Raw genomic sequence first — 20,058 nt, forward strand, 5'->3', positions numbered from 1 at the left:
GGAAATTGACTGGTGAATGTTCTAGTGCTCAAAATAGTTCCTGGGCTTTACTACACGAAGTATACACTTAAGCTTAAGCTTGGTTATGAAATACAGTGTATATCTTAATTTTAGTCCGAATTTGATATGTTGCAAAAATCCATATAATTAAATATGGATCTATTTTAAAATGTTTTTGTCCACTGTATATGTGACGTTTGAATAAAGGAATGAAAGTTATTTTACAGATACATACATCTCAGGTGTGAGCTTTCTGAGTGTGAACACCGACAGGGGAACAGTGAGAATGGGTGCATCGCCAAAGAGCTGTGCAAGTGAGTGTTGGTGCGTGGGTTTCCCACGTCTCCCCTCAGTAGCTAACACGGTTGCCAACTGTGGGACATTTTGTCTCCTAAAAGCGCCTGAGAGGGCGCGACCCGGGGGCACCGCCGCGCCCTTCCCGCCGGCTGCTGTGAGTGACAGGCGGCTCAGCCTATGGCAGCGCGGCGGCCGCCCCCTCCTTAGTGCTGAGAGCTGGCATTGGCCTTTCGGGTCGTCGTGGCAACGGAGCCGACCAATTGGAGCTGGCCGCTCTTCCATTGGCTAGCCCGGCTGTCACTTCCGGAGCCCGAAGAGGAAGTGATCCCTGTGGCGCCGCGGTGGTTGGCGCCTTCCTCCCAGAGAGCGTTCATTGGCCGCTCTCCCGCTGTGCCCGCCTCTTCCGTTCTGCGATTGGACAAGCCGCTGCCCCCGGGTTGCCGCTCTCCCGCCCTGCGCCTGTGCGGAGAATCCCCGCCTACCTGGGGTCTCTATTGGCCGTTCCCGCTGACGGCCGCCTCCTGTTGGCGGCCGAGCCGTCTGCTCCTGCAGCGGGAGGAGGATCGAGGGGGCTCCCGCTGAGGCGTCCTCGCAGCAGCCGCCTCCCGCCGCCGGGACCCCGCTCCCCGCCATGAGCGCCGCCCCCTCGTAGCCCCGCCCCGCCCCGCCCCGCCCGGCCGCCGGCCTCGGCGCGGCCTCGCCCCGCACTCCGCAGCGCAGCCCCGCCGCTGGGCAGCATGAAGGTGACCGTGGACTTCGAGGAGTGCCTGAAGGACTCTCCGCGCTTCAGGTGTGCGGGGCCGGGAGGCGAGCGGGGGGCGGCCGTGCGGAGCGGACTGCGGGTCCCGCCGGGCCGGCCCCGCTGCCTCCGCGGCAGCCAGCGCCGTGCCGCGCTCAGGCCCCGCTGTGCGCTCTGCTAGCTCCTCTCGAGCCGCCGTCGCTCTGTGACGGCCGTGTTGCTGATGTTTCCTGTGTGTCCTCGCCGGCACCGCTGGGTCCGCCCCGTATGGTGGCGATGCGATCGCTGACCGGCTTGATTTCATCACGGAACTGTATGGTTAGGCGTTATTCGCTTTGATTACCGATTGCTGTTAGGTATACGGTGCGCTTAAGAAAGGAAGAAATGGGAGCAGAGGTTTGTCAGCAGAAGTGTGCCATTTCTAAGAGTTATGTTGAGTTCTCATCGTATTTATCCCTCAATTCTCCTTTTCTCCGTTCTTGGCCCTTTACCTTTAAGGAGAGAAACTGTGTGAAAGCCCCTGCCACAGTTTTCTGATACTCAGTGGTCTTTCTGACAGCCTCAGACACTGCTGCCTTTGGAGAAACTGCAGAAAACTTATGGTGGAGTCATTTGGTGCCTCCAAAATGTTCTTCCAACCTTTGAGCGCTAGGAAGTGCTTAAAGCCATGAAGCAGGAATCCTGCTGGGGGGGAAGGACATTTATATCTTTTATTATTAATTCGTATTTGTTGTTATAGCATAGGTCGTTCTCAGCGTTCCAGTTGTTCACCTAAGGTGGGTGCTCAGAAACCTTCCCCTCACGTTGGGTTCTGGTGAGTGTCGGTGTGTGCTGTGCTGCTGCAGGGAGCAGTGTCCCTGCACTGTGTTCCTCGTAGCAAAGTGGAGCTGTGGCTGTCTGCTGGCCCTGCTCAACAGGTGGGTGCAGTCCCACTCCTTGACACTGCTGCACCTGTCAGAGTGGTTAAATGAATGCAATGGGAGGTGAGCAGGGCACGGAGGTGTCATAAGCGTACTGACATCTGTAGCTCTGGAGACAACTGGAAGGAAGTGGGTGAATCAGAGTTCATGAGTCACCAAATGCCTTTTTTTTCAAAGAGAACAACTTAAACCTCTTAAAACATACTACAGCCTACAGCTGGGGACGCATGGCTTCCTTGCTTACCTGCCTCTCACAGACATCATGCTGCTCTCTCATTGGCTTTGACTGGTTGGGAATCTCATAGTTGCTTAGGTTTGATAGTTTACATCAGATGCATATACAGTAGCACGAGTTGTGGCTGATGCAGTGATCATTAATGGGTTGAGGATTCACACTGGCTGTGTGGTGTGTTGTGTTTTGGTAGGGCACGTTTTTTGCCCAGTAGATAAAGAAATCTGCAAATGATAAAACCCGAAGCAAGGGTGGCTTGTTGCATTGCTGGGTTTGTGAGCTGAGTCATACCAAATCTGTTTGTGTTTGGGAACTTGGGGTTGAGAAACCGATCTCTGAAAGGGCAATAGGAGGCTGTGAATTGAAGCACATCTTTGATGCTCTCTTCCTTTGGAGCTCTGAAAATAATCTCACAGAGGTCATGTGCTTTTCCTCCACGACTCCCTTTCTCGAAACGTGGACAAACCAGAGTTAGCAAGGAAATGTGCTTGCAGTTCTCCCGCAGCATGTTGGTGACTTCCCATGAAATGAAGAAGTTGCTGAGGGTGGGGCCTTGGAGCAGTGTTTGGGCAGCAGGATCTCAGCTGTGCTGACAAGTTCCTTGTGTATAAGCAGGAATTCCTGGAGTGCTCTTTAATACGCAAATAGTGTTGTGAAATAATATGCTCTCCTTATCTTGAAGCAATGAGAATTGCAGAGTTTCTTGGAACAGTCTTTCGAGCTCATTACGGCGATTATTGTGTCTGTCGGTAAATGAAGCACACGGCTGCTTCCAGTGCTTTGAACAGAAATCTCTGGGAAGGACAAGTGTGGTTTGGTGACGTGGGAGTGCGTCTGCTGTGACAGTTAACAGTCCTGATAAATAAGAGAGGCATCTCAATCCTGTTGCTTGTGATATGTGCAATCGTTAGAAGTTGTTAGAAGAAGAGCAAAGCTTTTGTCTACTCTAGTCTTTAAAATACATCAGGAGAGTGTTGGAATTCCTGAGGTGATTTTCTATCCTTATCTGTCACTCTGTCACTGCTGCTGAATTGTAAGGTTCTATTTTCTTATTTTCTTTTGGTGAGTGTGTGCTCTGGAGGGAAAGCTGAGTTCCCAGACCCAGCTGTGGAGCAGAGGATGGGGCAGGGAGCTGGATGTGCATGGAGCTGCTGCCAATTGTCACTCTTAGTGAATATATGTAATGGGCAGTCTGAGGAAGAGGGGTGGCTATGGCACATCATCTTCAATGGGCCCTGCCTGAGAAACCTTGGTTTGGTCCTGCCAGGCCAGGCCTCTCTGCGAGGGCAGCACAGAGTGGGAACGTGCTGGGGAGGTCTGTTTGCTCCTGCTGCGGAAATCCAGGTCTGCTTTTACCTCCCAGCAGCATCTTGTGCAACTCATTTGCCTTTAGATAAGATTGAATCCCTTTTGCTTGCACATACAACAGGAAGAATAGGATGTGTAGATAATAATATTGCTTTCCTTCACTAGGATAAAGGACTTGATTCACTTTGGTTTGTTTTTAGTATATCTTATGTTTATAAATGTACCAACCCTGCTGTGAACGAGCCCTTCTAAAACCATTGATTTTTGCTGTTGTAAATGTGCCCCATCAGCTTTGGTTTTAGGTGTTGCATTTGATTACTTCTGCCACCAGATCAATGTACCTTTTAGGTATGAATTCATAACGCTTATAAAAGGCAATAACTTGAAAGAAATCCACCCTAAATTTGGTGTCTTTCAGTTTTGCACTAAATTATCGCTTAATATTTATTGGGAGACCATCTCACTGCATATCCTGCTTGGGAAGGATGATTTAGGTCGGGTATGTGAATAGGTCACTTGTTCCATGTAGAGTTTTTTACATTCAGGATTGTTTTTCTCTACATCATACTATATAACCGAAGTTCAGTCAACAAGCATCTGTTCCCCACGTGACAGGAAGGGCTGTGTCACATGGGGATGTGGAGCAGAGGAGAGTGCCTTGCTGAGCTCAACTCACGCTGGCCTGCCAGAGAATGTAGCCTGCCTGTCATTAGGGCTGGCACGGTGCTGTGACCTCCAGGGGCCGAGTGAGGTGGTGTCCCGGCCCTCCCATGATGGGAGGGAAGGGCTGAGCAGATTCATGACCCACCTAGCTCTTCCAAGAGCAGTTTTGAAAGAAATTCTCTCTCTGAGCTTTCTGCCCTTGGTGTTGGCACTGCAAAGTGGGTTTGTGACTAACTTGGCAGGGCAGTCTGGAAAATATTGCCGAAGAAGGAAGTGAGAAAGATACAGTAACTGAAAATAGAAAACTTTGTAAATATGGAGCAGGTAATAGCAAACTGATGCAGTTGTTTTTGTGCTTATAATACCTGGTGAATGACAGCAGACCAGCACGTGGAATGGCACTGCTCGTGGTCTGTTGGAGTTACTTAGCAGTGCTTCCAGTTGCCTCATCCTTCACTTCTGTGAATGCTGCTCTCAGCTACCTGCCAGCCACATCTTTGTTTTCTAGGTCTGGCTACATCTTTCAAATGTACACAAAGAAAATCATTGAGCTAAGAAAAAATTTTCTGGAATAGAGGATCCAGCGAAGAGCATTTTCATCCAGAGCAGTTGTAGCAGGGCAATGAATTTTCATCAGGACGCCTTTTCAAATACGTTTCTTCCAAATCTCTCACACTGGAATCTTATCCGAGTCTTCCAGATTTAATGCTAAGCTGTCACAGTCCTTCCTGATGGAGGCTGAGGAATCTGTGTCTGGAAGTCAGGTTGTAAGGGTTAGGTTAGTGTACCTAAATTGTTCTGTGGTGGTGGTGTTGTTTTTTAAAGAGGCCATTTGAATTGCATTCTACAAATACTACTTTTTTAATGGTAATTACAATTCTGTTTTGTTTGACTATAGTTATTAAGATTTTTCCATTTGATTTTTCTTAACCATACCCCAAATTGCTGATAGGCACCTCAGATGTTTTCTTGGTTTTGGTTTGAGGTTCTCATGAGGGAACGCAGTGGTGGGGTGGCTGTTGTTGGTTGATGATTGCTCTGGGAGGAGTTTTTGTGTCTTTTTCCTAAAAACCAAAGAAGTGAGCTGAGTGGAAGCAGTAACAGCCTGTTGCTGTGTGCAGGAAGATGATCATGCAGCTTTGTATGCAGAAGATGCTCCGAGGGGCTGTGAGTGCAGCAGTGTCAGCAGGGAGTGCAAAAATACAGCCGTGTGGTTACCTGATGGAATGTCTCACACCGCCTTACATTCACTGGGGCAGGAAGCAGAAGACTCAGTTCTGACAGACTTTAGTTTTAACTCACTTGTATGTGCAGAAGTCAGTGTAAAAGTGTGTCCAGAAGTTTAAACGTGGTGACTGCAGAAGTAAACTTGAGCCGATAGCGTGCTGTGCGCTGGGGAGCTGGGGGGCCCTCTGGGCTTGGGTTGTGCTGTGGGTGGCTTTTGTTGGAGAGCAGCAGCTCGTGCAACAAAAAGCAGCAAATGGAGCTGCCCAGAGTGGGAGATGTTGGAGGAAATAAAGATTAGCGTGTGGACTGTGATGTTTATTTTAATATCTGTAGGAGTTTTCCCTGAGCTGTCTGTGGGGCAGTGTAAATCCTGCGTTGCTTGCTACTCCCTTATGTGGCCAAAGGATTAAGTTGAGAGCAAAGCAAATAGCAGGTAGTGTCATTGTGCTCGTAAAGTGTGCAGAGTGCAATAAAGCAGATTAAATGCTGCTTTGCCTCGTGATCTCTTCAGGAGTCCTCGCGTATTCACTAGAACAGTTATTTTCTGGGTAGCATTCAAGCTGTGAAAACTAAGAGTAGCCAGGCCTCAGATCTGGGGTAAACGCACTGTTTTGTTACGCTGCCAAGTACTCCTCTGCAGGGGCAAAAGCTGTTTTGTTTATGGAACGGTGCCCTCTCTGTTTCCAAACTGACAGGACGCCAGCATAGACTGAGAAAACAATTTGCTGCAAAGCATTCTCTTTGAGTGCTTTGTGCCCCAGAGGATGATCTGTGTGGAGCAGAGGCCTGTCAGAGGAGGCTGGCTGGCTGCTGATGTGGCAGGGCTTTTTCTGGGGTTGAGACTTGCTGCTTAAAGATCAGATGGCCGAATGCTGCAGTGTGCAGCACGGTGTGCAGCACGGTGCTGTTGAGTATTTTTTAGCGTTAGAACATTAATAGTAATGGGGATTTAAAATAGTTGCTTGTGGCTTTGTGTGGGATGTGCAGTCCAGCAGTGTGTAGTGTGCATGCAGAGAGCTCTTGATTTTCTTAGGAGTATCTAGTATGTGTTCAGTAGGTCACCACAGGAAACTTCTGCCTGTGTTTTTGTGTGCATAAACACAAGGCAGTCCATTTGCATGGTGTGATTTTGAAGTTTCTAAACCTCCAAAATGTATTTTTGTATTGTACGCTGGATATGATACAAAGAGAAATTGGAGAAGCTGCGTGCAGTGACATGTATTCCATCTGTCAGAATTAAGGAAGAAATGTTTGTGTAAGGAGGAACACATAGATATCAAACACGCTAACATTTCTGTGCTTTTCAGATATCCTAATTTTCAATCACTAGGGAGCTTGTTCCTCTTTGGATAAGGACTTGCAGCTTTTATAGCACAACATGGGTCACATAAAGTTGTGCAGTGATGTTCAGAATGGCATTCTGTGGATTGAAGTTTGACCCCAGCTTCCCACCTAGGACAAAGAGGAGGCCAGCTGTGCTCCTGCTCTGTTCCCAGGCTGTTTACAGGCCCAAGCATTATCCCTTCTGTCTAGCAGAGGGGTGAGGAATGTGGCTGGGGGCTGGGCAGCCCAAAGGTGTCCCTGCGGGGCCAGGGCTCTCCAGCGCCCTCCTGCTGCTTGTGGTGTCCTCTGCTGCCCTGTGCCCTGCCAGACCTTGTCTCCCAGGGGTCTCCCTGCCACCGTTGCCCTGCTTCGTTGAGCAGCAGTGACAGAGAGATTGCTGTGTGTTAGGGCAGAAAGATGTGGCTGGCGTGTGGTTTTGGCTTTTGTTTAGTGTACTTTCATGCTGTGTGTTGCTGGATTCTTCTGATGAAATTCAATGTAAGGTATGTGTTGAGCATTTACAATATCGTTTTCCATTTCCATTTTTTTATATTTTCTAATATACTTTAGGTTTAAGGCCATGTAAGTAAGAACTGAGTGGATGAAGAAGGAAAAGTAATGAGCTATATAGATGGAAAGGTGCTGGGGCTGACAAAAGCCATTCAAGACCCACTGTTTACCTGGCAACATAAGCAGTATCTACAGTCTCTGTAGTGCTCAAGTAAGGCTGGTACAGCTCCCATCTTTATAGAGAATTTATTCATGAATGAGATAGGCCCCTTCTTTCTGCATTTTCTTGAAGAAGAAAAGTGGATTTAATCTCATCTCAGCATAGCCATCACTTTACTAAGGGAAAACTTGGGCTGTGCTCCTGCCATTCTGGATTCCTGATTTATTTTAGCCACGTATGTTGAGATAAAGTGAACTGCACCTTGGTAGCATTGTGTTCTACACCATTATTTCCAAAGGAGGTTTAGGTGACTAACTTGGGTATCTGTGTGCAAATAGCCTGCTCTGATCGGGGAGGGTGTGCTGGGAGAGCTGGCCAGAAGTGTTGGCCTTGCTGGTCAGGATCACTGAGGGTAAAACCTGCTTAAGGTACCGAGGAGTCTATGATGTGTCACTGAGGATGTGAATGGCAGCCAAACTTGTGTGTTGTGCGAGGTAGGTGTCTACTTAGAAAGTGTAAGTGTGCATGGACATGCTCTCTCTGGGATTTATATGGCGTGCCATATGCATTTTGTAGTTTTTGTTTTCCAATATTCCAAATGCTAATTCTCTCTGAATCTATTGCCCATTATCACTTATGACAGTAAATAAAAAGAGAGGAGACTAATTTTTCTGACTGTGAACACAGTAAACTTGAGGAAAGCATCAGATCATCATGTTTGTATATTCTCCTATGCCTCATACTTACCTTGAGATTGAATTCAGTTGGCTTTAGTGCAAATGCAGAGGAGGCACAAAGGGCCACAAAAGATCATCAGTTTGAAGTAATAATGTCTGATAAAGCTACAATAAAGCCACTCATTTGCATGTCAGATTTGTTTATTGTATGTGTGTGTGAGGTCTGTATGTGTATACACCTAAAAGCTGAACTAAAGGTTCAGGTTAGAGCTCATCTACTGCAAAATTGCTGTGGCCTCCTATCTGACTTGAATAGGACATCTCAATTTTGAGAAAGCATACTGCAATATCTGTGTTTTTGAAATATACAGAAATAAGTACTTGCTGAGAACAGCCTGCACAGTGCAGCTAAAACTTTTCTCTGGATTCAGTAAAGATCCACCTGATTTAACTAATTTCTTCAGTTCTAATGCTCCTTAGCCCTTTTAATGCCCCATAGGGTCTGTTATGAAGGCCTTGGCCTCTTACGGTGGTTGAGCATGACAGTACTTTTCTATCTGTAGTGCAGTATAAGCTAGAAGCTGAGGAAATTAAAGAAAGGGACAGAAATCGCCTTATTCACCTAAGGTAATGCAACACCTGTATGGAGGCTATAGGAAGTCTGTAAGAAAAGGCCTTTCAGTGCCCGCAGAGTACTCTGACCTTCAGGAGGTGTTGTGTGTGGATGTGCTAAGTCTGGCTGTGAGCAGCTCTGGACATTTTGGCACTAAGCAACTTAGACCAAGGGAACCTGGTGGTATTTCCTTTTTCTATTTTTCAGGCACTGATAACTTGTCTTTTACGTTAGCTGTACCTGAGCTATGTAAGGGCTACCTCTACAAATCAGGGATTAATTCCTCAATTGTTCCTCAGACTGTTACTGCTTCTGGCTGTTGAGTCATGTCAGCTTCCAGCGTCTGACTTGGAACTCCAGATCTTGAAGCCAATAGTGTGTAGATGGTGAGGTGTCCTATCTTTTCTCCTTGTCAGCTGGCTGCTCAGTGGTAATGTTTGTGGTTCCTCTTGCTCACTTTGCTTTATGGCTGTGCTTTCAAATGTTGAAGACCCTCATTTCTTCTGCTGTTTCTGTGTACAAGCTCTGAGATAGCTGCTGAGATTTTAAAGATGGGAGCAGCTCCTGATGTTTGCAGATGTTAGCAGCAAGAAGTTTCTGCGTGGCACCCTCAGCATCTGGAGCTTGTTTCTGTCTTCGTTTTACTATTTTGAGATAATAGCCCTGCCTCCTTATCTGATAGTAAGGCCTCCCAGAAAGCTTTGGACTCATTCTTGGTGTTGGCATTACCAGTCAAAGTTGTCCAGGATGGAAATTGTGATGTGTAGCATTCTCAACTGAGTTTACTCCTAGCATTGTAATCAATCAGCTTGTCTGAGAAATGTTTGTGGCTGCTGCTGACATTGTGTCCCATCTTGGTAACAGCTCTCCCATAGTGAATAAAGCACTTAAGTTGGAAGATGAAGGAAATCCCAAATATTATAATCTTTGTGGAAGAAAAATGTTTCTAATTTCCTAATTAGGCTTACTGTCAGGCTTGCTTGAGCTGTAAAATATTTAGGGGGAAAAAGTCTTAGACACAATTATTGGGAAAATAGAACTATTGCAAATTTTTGGCAGTTTACTGCAAAAATGTAGTGAGGGTGAAGCTTGACTTAGGGCCAGCGGGCAGCACGGCTGTCCTTGCAGGCTGTCAGTGCCCTTGGTCTTGCTGCATGTCCAGTGGCATTCAGTGTGACTTTCAGCCATGTACCCGGAGTGCAACAGAACTTCCTCCTTTTGGGCAATTACTTTCTTTATCATGTTTGTTATCCTTTGAGCCTGTGTAGCCTTGCAGTAAGGAATAAATCAAATGAAGCATGCATCTTAAAGGGGTTTGTCCTGTTTTGTTGCAAGCTCATAGAAAATCCCTAGGATTTCAGAGTAGAGATTGAACGTCGTTTCTGAATCTGGTTCAGGTTGTGAAGCTTTTCTGAGCTATTGATAACGAGTTTTGTGGTAATGACTGAAGAATTAATAATGCAAGGCATACTAGCATGACTGAGGCAGCTCATCTCAGCATGTCTTGGAGCATTTGTCATCTGTCCTTCTGCATGGAGGGGCTCCATGCCAGCAGGGAAAAATCTCTGTGGTGCCAAACTGGAGTTTCAATGAGCTCAGTGATGGGCTGCAACAGCCTTTCTTCAGACCACACTCATGGTTGTGGGTTGTGCCATGAGTCATTCAGCCACTCTTGTACACATCCTTCGTGTTACTCATGATTTTTGGGCCCTATTGGTCAGCGTGTGTCTTCTGTCCCTCAATGTATCGTGCTTCCTTTTTAATCTGTGATTTTCTCATACCATTTCACATGTACCAAATGTATTCCTTGTTACCTTTCTTAGTAAGTTAATTCTAGATACCTTTTAATATCCAATTATAGATGAAAGAGGTCAAATTAAACACATAGTGGAAGGAGGGAACAGTTGACAAGCCTGAGGGTGTATCTTAAAGTTCCCTTCCTACCCAAACCATTCTTTGATCTGCCATTCAGAGGGTCAAGGTGAAGTAAAGAACTGGTGGCAGCCTCCTGTTTCTTTGTGCGATGGCACTCAGCCCTGATGGGCTGTGTTTCCCCAGGCCTGATTCTTACCCTCAGCCATTATTGTGTGGCTGTTCCCAGACCAGTGTGCAAGCAATTGCTTAGCTTCGGAAGTGTGACAGCAAGGTGTCGCTGCTCGTATTTGCAGCTTGTAGTTTGTCCTCTACTTAATGTCTGCTGGCCTTTTTGCTGTCACTTGGTGGACTCTGACAGAGTGGACAGAGAGGAGGAGGTGTTGCTGAAGTCATCAGGTGCATATCCTTATCTTGCACTTCTGCATCTTGTCCTGTTTCCATGTTTTTCACATTCAGTAGGACTCCTTTTCAAGTTGTCCCTGAGGTGTTTTGAGTTCTCTTGCTTTGAATTCTTTCTTGGAAAAATGTAGTGACTTATTTGCTCCTATTTCCTTTGTCTTGAAGAATGCAGAATGCAGTCACTGTTACCAGTGATTCATAAACAACTCCATGGCTGATTTTGTTCCAGTCAGGTAACTGGGATCAGGAGTCATTTCTTGGTGACCTTTAAATGTGGATCTCGATGGGCACTGCAGATCTGGATGGTACAGGTTGAAATCTCATTTTGGTACTATATAAAATGGTAGCACGAGTGCTTGGTAGTTTCGATTGATTTCTGTGCACATCTAGAACAGTGGGATGCACAGACAGCTTGCAGCTAATCTCCCATAGTGTCCATACTGGGAAGTTGCAATGATAATCACTTTTACTTTATCCAGTTAGGAACCAGCTTTATCTAGCTCTGGTCTTTGCTGTTAGTGAGCTGTGTGTAGCTTTGTAACTGCTTTTCAGTTTTCCTATTGTCCTTAAGGTATAAAATAAAATGCAATTGAAGAGGACAAAAGGGAGTTGATCACTGTTCCTTTTACTTGTTGGTTCATGTTCAGTGGTCTTTGTCCAAGTTGGAATTGTTCTCCACTGCCTGTGGGCAATGGTATTGCTTCCTTACTGACTGGTCTCCTGTAACAGTACTGCAGTTAAAAACAGAACAACAACGACAAAACACCTGAATATGGTAATGTGTTTTCAAGTACTTTTGATTTAGCTATTGATAATTTGTGGCCAGGATTTCATGTCAGCTTTACACTATTGAACCATAGTGGATGTTAGTTGAAAGGGAGTACTAGTGGCTGTGAGTTGAAATCAGGAGTGCACCAGAGACCGATTCTATGCAGAATATGTGCAGGTGGGAGATCCACATCTTTCCAAGATTTGAAGACAACGCTTCAGCAATAATAATGTTGGAATTGTAAAGGTGAAAATCTTCTGTTCTCACTACAAACCCTAATACATGAAGGTATTCAGAAGTCTCAGTCTGAATAGTATTTGCTTTAGTGTATTTCTGTTCTTCTGAAAGCATATTTAGGAGGTGAATATCAAGATTTAGACTTCAAATTTTCCTTAATTAAAGTGAAAGGAAACCCATGGGAAAATAATAATATTCTTTTGAATAATTTTTGATACCAGGCTGTACTAATTCTAGAATTAGCAGTGATCATTAATTATCCTCAGCACTTTTTACTTCTCCAATTGCCTTATATTCAGCATCTGATACGTCGTGAGTGCTGATTCCTGCCTCTTTGCTTCCAGGAAGATAGAAAGAGTGTATGGGATGAATGAATGGAAGATGTGAGTCTAGGTGTGGCTTTGGTTACTCAGATACTTAAACAACAGCTGCATTTACAAGCCTTGAACATTGCCATCTTATACGTGTAGAGGTAAGGAGGAGTCATACAAGCCAAGCAGGCACTTGTCTGACCATGGGGTGCCTGGCCTTGTGCTCAGCAGTATGTGGTGTTCACATCTAGACTAAGTGAATTCCTTAAGGTGTGCCTGCAGCTTGTGGCCTGTGGGTGACTTACTCCTAGAGCAGAGCTCAGCTGTTGTCTTCCTTCATTTCCTGGGGTTCTTGGTCCCCCCCAGTGCCTGAGCCTGGGAGCAGGTCACCTGTGCTCACTTGTGGGAGTGCAGTGCTCAGCCATCCTTCATCACCTGCAGAGCCAGGTGCCTAGTGACACCGTCCTGCTGCCCAGTGACACCAAGTCAGGTTTCGAGTTTCCTTCCCTTGTATCCTGTATTCCTTCTGCATTGCAGTACAGCTGTACAGGAAGCTGTATTCTAGCAAACTGGGCTGAGTTTTAGGAGAGGCGAGGAGAGGAGGAGAGAAACGCATTCCTGGGAGTCCTTGTTTTGAAGCATGAAGAAACTGGGAGACTGCTCACTTACAGAGCTGTCCCCCACCCTTAAGCAGCTGTTCTGCTTTTGTGCTTTGCCATACAGTGCTCAAACATCCCACAGCCACAGATGTTTGCCTTTGGTTCATACGCTGAGGCAGATTTGAAGAGTTGATCCTTAATCCTGGTGCCAGAGCCTTTTGGCCAAGATTAACCTGACGCAAACCCTGGTCCCAGCTCCTGCTTCGAAGCAGCAACATTCCTGGTACATGTCACAATTGGCACTTGGTCCTCAGTGTTGTTTTGGAGCCATTTCCTGTGTTTATAGCTGGAGGTTTTGTCTTGGCTGAAGATGTGGGATTTACTCAGGCATGACAATTTTCGGTGAATTTGAATCCCTGACACGGGTGTTTTAGAGAAGGATCTGCACCTTTGTGTTTTGTGGCTTCATGAACTATTAAATTAAGAAAAAATAATGTTGATGTAGCACAGCTCTTATAAAGTGTTCTTAATGTGTTCCCTAACCCAGTATGCAGTTAATTGCCGTGGATAAATGGGTACTTTCACGTTTGTGCATTACTAGATGCCTGTATCTCTATTCTGATGGGAGAGCGTGCTCTCCGTTCTTAAGCTCACAGTCATGTGTGTGTATGAAAGTAACTCTTCTATTCATTTTTCTATGATGGAAGTGGTAAAAGATGGCAGTTCAATGCAGAGAAGTGGGGAGGCATAGAGAGCTGGGTCCTGGAGCCCTCTGATCCATGCCCAGTGCACCATCCCTCCGTGGTAGCAGGGGCCAGCCTGAGCTGGGGGCTGCTGTGTCCCATCTGCAGGGAACGAGTGATGGAGGGGCCGTGTGCCCACCCACCCCCTGAGTACAACTGTAATTGCTGAGCAGATGTGCTTTCTTCATTCTCCCTGCTCTAAGTGCCCTTATCTCCTCTCTTAATCTCAAATCTCTCTCAAACTTTTTAGCTCATTAAGTCCTGTGGAGCTAGAACTCCCTGCTAGTTAAATACACACAAAACATTTTTCTTATCAGATCTTGCAGCAATTCTGTAAACAGACAACTTAATCATGCTTTTCATGTCGATGCCAGAGAGGCAAATAAAATTGGCTGCACTGATTGTAAGCAAACTAATACAAAATAATATTCTAAATATTGAGATGTTTATCATTTTCTTCCCTTTTTTTGAAGTGTTTGTTTGTTTATGTTCTCTTCCATAATTCTTTCAGAAACAAGATTCAGTTCTGTAGACTTAAATGCAAGATAACTGTTTATGGAAGAATTTTGTGAGAGAGATGTTGCCCCAAATCCTTTTTGGTGTGAAGCTGGAGAGCACCAGAAGCCAGAATGTAACTGCAGGGGAATGTGCTTGGCTATAGAAGTAGTATGTCACTGTGGGAATGCCTTTAGATACTGAATAGAAATGCAATTCTCTATTGAGGTGAACTGCAAAAAGCTGGGAATATCATGCATAGTGTTGGAGCACTGCAGGCAACTGGTAATATTTTTCAGATCTGTTCTTTTAAAATAAATAAAATTGCTTTTCCTTAGTTTGGGGCTGATCCAGTTTTTTCATGTTTTATTTTTTTATTCTTGGCTTGAACTCATGTGAACTAGAATGGAATTAGCAGGAAGAAACAGTAAAGCTGCGGTCCCGGGTGCTCTGTCCTCAGTTTAAAGCTGGCTCAAGGAGTTCCTGCTCCAAATTGTAGTCTCAGTTTTTCCAGGAGGAGGTTATTTGGGGAGGACAGAGGGGATGATGACTGAAATGTGAAATTTATCCGACCAGTTTTCCAAAAGCCAATGCTGAAAGCTTGCTGTTCCCTCATGCTTTCCCCAGGGCAAGCTGCAGTGGGTGAGCAGTGTGTGTCCCTGGGCACTTAAGTGGGAGAAGCTGACAGAGCAAGGTGCCTGGTGATGGGGCAAGGGCTGGGAATACAGCTGTTCCTACCAAGTGTTCTGTGACTCAAGCCCCACTGGGTAGGTTTTGTTGCGTAGCAGTGGTTGCTAGAAATGAATACGTGCAAATTCTCAAGGTGATAGAGCCTGATGTAACTTATGCTTGTGAACTCCGAACAAAGTGCCTTCCTTTCATGGTCTCCTGTTGGTTTTGTCCAGGTAGCAGTAAGGGAGAGAGTGTCCAAGGAAATGTCAGCTATCAAACCAAAAGAGGTTATTTTTTAGAAATGCTTTATGAATACAGCATTTAGTGGAAGCTCAAATTTGACTGGCCTAGCCTTGACTTGAAGCAAGAGCTGTATTGTGAGTGCAGCTGATAGTAAGTGTGGGATTTTTCATTCTTACTGCTGTAGTTTTGCAGTAAAAAAAAGAAATGAGGGGCCTGTTTGCACCAGGAGCAGCACCAAAAGATTACAGAATTTCATTCAGATTTAGTTTCTTTCCCTTGTTATTATAATGGGTCACTGTCTGTCCAGTGGTAGAGGAAACATTTTAATGTGGCAGTGATAAAGGTATGACACAATTTGATTTCAAATCCTTCTTAGTAAGCTATCTGACTTATTACTGTGTTTCTGGTAATGTGTTTTTCCTTTTTCTTACTGTCTTTTCTTTCCTTGCACTTTATGTAGTTCTTTGAAGTCAGTGCTGTCTTACACCTGAAACTTAAGTGAAACTGCAATGCCAATAAATCAGTTAAATGAATATGTCCTTATCCCTTCCCTCACCCCCTTGAGTATATGTATTTTTTAAACCAAGTTTTACATGGATATGTTTTTAACCATGCAGGGCAGCTTTAGAAGAAGTAGAAGGAGATGTGACAGAACTGGAACTGAAACTTGACAAGGTAAGCTTTTTTAATTCAACAATGTCTGCTTTGGGGAAAACACAGGATCCTTGTTTAGGTTTGTGTAATTGAAGTCCACAGCTGGGAAGTGGCTGCTGCAGAGGGGATGGATGTGGGCCGAGCACACAGTGGGGCCCCAGGGACCCGAGCTCGGGTAAGGCGGCAGCAGGCAGCGTGGCCGGTGTCCTGCAGCTGGGGCTGGGCTTGTGCAATCCCTGCCGACCCTCTGGCCTGGACCCTCTCTCACATGTGACAGCCCCGTGAGCTGCAGGAGAGCTCGTTCAGCTTTCCCAGGCTTTGCTATCCGTGCACTGAGAGCTTGGCTGGGTATTTCTTGTGGTCTGCAGGCACGGTTATATCTTGATAGGTGGTGTGTGCGTATACATCCATCCTGCCCTGCAGTCTAGGGGACTTAACTACTATAAGATTTGTCCTGCTTTGTGCACGTATGTAAAATGTACATTGTGTCGGAGCATCCCTTACGTGCGTAACAATCCATTTGTTGCTCTTTTTCCTCTAACAAGCAGTATGTAGAGGCTTCTTCCTTTCTTTGCAGCATTTCATGCAGCTTGCTTTTCTTTCACATCTATAAGAAGATTGTTTCTTCATTTTTTGCTAAATGTCTGAATTTATTTCCTTCCAGTGGTCAGATATGGTAGGCAGATGCCATTTGCTGATCTCCTCAGCTGCTTTTTGCATAGGAACCTTTGTGTGTTGGCTGCATGCTGACAAATGAAGTATGTGCTAGGTCTGGTGGTAACTCCACAGGGTTTTCCTTTTCTTGTAACAGTGTTTTTAGGTTTGTGGTTAATAGTGTAACCATTTGCCTTTTCAAAATAAATAGAAGTTACTTAATTTCAAATGTCAGGTACCAATGATGGTGATGCTGATGTGTGTAAGAGACGTTGTTGCTGTGGAGGTGGTGAGCCCTACAAGTATTTAAAGGCTCTGGGCATCTGTCTTGGGAGTTTGTGTTTCCCACCGATGTAGAAGGCTCATTTGAAGGACTCTGGGGGAGGGTTCTCCATTTCCATACAGGACTTTGCCTTGCAAGTCCAGACTTCTTGCAGGAGTTCTGTGCCAAAAATACAGTTTTTTTTTTCATGTAAAATCCCTTCACTCTTTACCCTGGGACAGTGTTCTAGCACTGTAAAACAGAAACAAAAAAATTCTTCTACTCTTCTGGCAAGAGAGGTAGTACACAAGGTAAGTGTTTAAGCAGTGTGCTGGTAATGTGAAGCATTAGTGATTTAGTCTAATGCTTTAATCTAAAGTGTGAGCTAAGTGACTGTGGCCTGAAGGTGATGGTTTGTCTTGGGTGGCAACCTTGTTGTTTGCTTGGTCATATTACACTCAGCTTTATTGTCTCACAGTTGTGATTTCTGGATAAAATTATCTGTTTTTTCCTCTTCCCTGGTAGAAGGACATTGTGATCAGAATAATGAGCCATAAGCAAAAGTGAGGGAAAAAGAAAGATTATATTGGTGGTATTTAGAGAAAGTAAAAACAAAACAAGCAAAACCTCCTAAAAACAAACTGCTTACTGTATCATTTTTTCCTCTTTTTAGCTGGTAAAGCTTTGCATTGCAATGATTGATACTGGGAAAGCTTTCTGTATGGCCAACAAGCAGTTTATGAATGGAATTCGAGACCTTGCACAATATTCCTGTAAAGATGCACTGGTGGAGGTAAGTTAGTGGTCAAAGTGGACTTGGAAAAATGTAACTTCAAAAAGGCATAGTGTAACATTTGGCAAGAGACATAGCTGAGGTTTCTACTATTGGGCTGCTGCTCATTTATCTTTGGTATATACCTTAAGAGAGAGAAGTGAGCTTTTTGGGTTGTGCATTGCAAATACATATTTCACTTCAGTGTTACCCTTCAATGATGAGGATTTTTCAAATCCCAGAATATCTTAAGACAGGAGCAGTCATCTTGGGAGGAGTGGAGCAGAGAACAGCTGTGCCCTGTTTACTTTGTTACAGTTGTTCTAGTTACAGAGTGTAAAAGCAAGCTCTGTACAGCTGAGTTCCTTGAGTTATCTCTGTGGAGTTGGGCCTAGCATGTTCTAATCCATAGAAAATTAGATTTTAGATGTGCAGAGTTCAAATTGATCAAGTTGTAAACTCAGGCTGATGTCTTGTTAAGCTGATTTGGGAAATGTGATATTTCCCATGTATTAGTGTGAAATGAGTATGAAGTTCTGTAATGTGCAGCTATATTATGTGTGCATCTCTGTATATCGTGCATGTTTAATGCATGTTACGTAACAGCATCGATTGCATGTATGCATCTTCACACTGGTTTTAATACGTAGTGCCTGTGAGCTCCAGTATAGCCTTTGAGTGTTACTGAAACTAGTTGTCTTGAAGCTTACTTAAGATGTAGCACAATGACAAAATCCCTGAAATTTTGCCCAATTTTACTTCTAATCAGTTGTTATTTTTTATTACAGCTAGGCTTTTCTTCTTCACTGTTAGAAAAGCTTTTCAGCAAAGATGTTAGCGAGCATTATTTTCTGGTTTTAGTTGGTACTTTGTTTCTACAAATTCATATTGGCTGTGCTAACCATATCGGTTCTGAAGCAGCACTTATAGATGTGTTTGTTCTGATGATTACAACATACTTATCAGGCTTTTGGGGTTACTATTAAATGTTAATAAGTATGAAGTGGTGTAATATTTTAAATTGTGTTTAAATTATGTGAACTTTGCATAGTTTAGTCAACTTAACTTGAATTTTTCCTGCTTTGCTTCAGTTTGGTCCTTTATATGTAGGTAGGTAGCAAAATCTTTTTGTTTTGGTTGTTTGTAGCTTTAATAGATTTGCTTGATATGTATCCCCATGTTATTATAACATACTGGTTTTAGTTTGAATAATCATGTGAAGGGAAACCTTTTCCTAAGTTATTTTCTTTAAAGCTGTAAGCATTGATTTTGTGGTGTGTATTTAGTAGGACTGAACTTAAAACAACTTTGTTTTTCTCTCATTACAGACTAACTTGACAAAGTTCTCTGACACCTTACAGGAAATGATCAATTATCACAATGTAAGTGATTTTTGGCTGGAGCATAACCATGATGGCTCAACTGCAGTTACACTGGTGCTCTTTTTTCTGTTTTCTTATTCTTTCTTTGGCCCCTGCTGCTTCTCTTCTGTTTTCCAGAGAATTGCTGGAAAGCAACTGAAGTATTTCCAAGTGCTGAAGATACGTAGGGTTTTCTTTATGTCATGAGGAACTTAAAATGTAGTGAAAAATGTAACTCAAACAGTTTTAACTGAAATTAAGCTTGTTAGCATCGACCTAAAGTTGTCCCATAAGGCTGTGGGATGTGTTTTTTGTTTGAGATGCATGCTTAGAAGGAGAGAGAAACTAATCAAGTTGAATGTCTGCACCTTGTATAATGAAATAAAATGATAGTTTAAGGATGGGAGTAAGTGGGCAGTGACATTCTGGCAGGAAGAAGTAATGCAAAGGTTCAAAGCAGCAGATGTTGGAAAGGGTTCCTTTCATGTCAGCAGTTTCTGCAGATTAGAACAGGTGAATCCAGTTGTCTGTCTCTTACTGTCCATTGTTCTTGCTGCTGGTTGCTGCTCTTAGCCATGTCTTTGCATCACAGTGTGCTCCTTTTGACTCACATGACCTAGGCCCCATGTTCCTGCTTTTATTCTTCTTCTGCATGATTGTGACTTGCAGTGCTTTGGCTAAGATTGTGTGTATCCCAGCTCTTCCTCTGGGGCAGTTTGAGTGCAGATAGCAAAGGAGGATACGTATTACGAGAAGGCTTTGCAGATGGATGTAGAGCTACTTGTGAGTTCTGCCTTGCTTTTCCCCTCTGTCTCCTTGGTGTACTTGAGCATGCTGAATAGAGCAGTGGCTCTTGTCAAAAGGCACGAATGTTGGAAGTGAGGCATGGCACAGGATTTTAAAGTAGAGCTTTGCCAGATTTATACTGTGGCCCTGCTTAGCTCTATGTGAATCTACTTAGTTCAGCAGGACTTATGAGCTCAGTGTCTGCTCCGCGCTGAACAAGTTGGCAGGAGAGTTCTCATGAGTGAGGGGAAGCTAGAGGAGGAAAAAAACAGAATCAGGCGCTGTCCAGAGAAAGGAGGAAAGGGGTAGGAGAAGGTCCTGCTGAGATGGGAATTACTGCCAATTTTTCAATACGCATCTTTGCTCCAAAAAAGACTGAGACCCAGACTGATGCAGCATGTGTGCAGATTTGGCAGTGGCAGTGTAACTTTCACAGCTTACAGCGAACAGCAGCTTTCTCAAATTTGGTGTGCAGTGTGAGAAAGGTAATGTGTTGGGAAGGCTGTAAGCCTAGTGAAATTATGTTCTGGGCGTTTTTTTTCCATTCATTTGGGAAA

At 44.5% G+C, this 20,058-nt stretch overlaps 1 protein-coding gene across 2 annotated transcripts in view; it reads left to right on the plus strand.

Moving 5' to 3' along the window:
* The first annotated feature begins 984 nt into the window (after positions 1 to 984).
* The window catches only part of ACAP2 (ArfGAP with coiled-coil, ankyrin repeat and PH domains 2), a 55,426-nt gene continuing 36,352 nt past the window's right edge, over positions 985 to 20,058 (plus strand). For both annotated transcript variants that reach the window (XM_065747835.1, XM_065747837.1), the window contains exons 1-4: positions 985 to 1,087; positions 15,630 to 15,687; positions 17,256 to 17,375; positions 18,683 to 18,736. In XM_065747835.1, the coding sequence (XP_065603907.1) occupies positions 1,035 to 1,087; positions 15,630 to 15,687; positions 17,256 to 17,375; positions 18,683 to 18,736 (285 nt within the window). In that variant the 5' untranslated portion in view covers positions 985 to 1,034. The remainder of the gene's footprint in view (positions 1,088 to 15,629; positions 15,688 to 17,255; positions 17,376 to 18,682; positions 18,737 to 20,058) is intronic.

This window comes from Cyrtonyx montezumae, unplaced genomic scaffold (assembly GCF_038088225.1).
Source record: "Cyrtonyx montezumae isolate F1298 unplaced genomic scaffold, pur_monq_1.0 scaffold_5, whole genome shotgun sequence".
Classification (NCBI taxonomy): domain Eukaryota; kingdom Metazoa; phylum Chordata; class Aves; order Galliformes; family Odontophoridae; genus Cyrtonyx; species Cyrtonyx montezumae.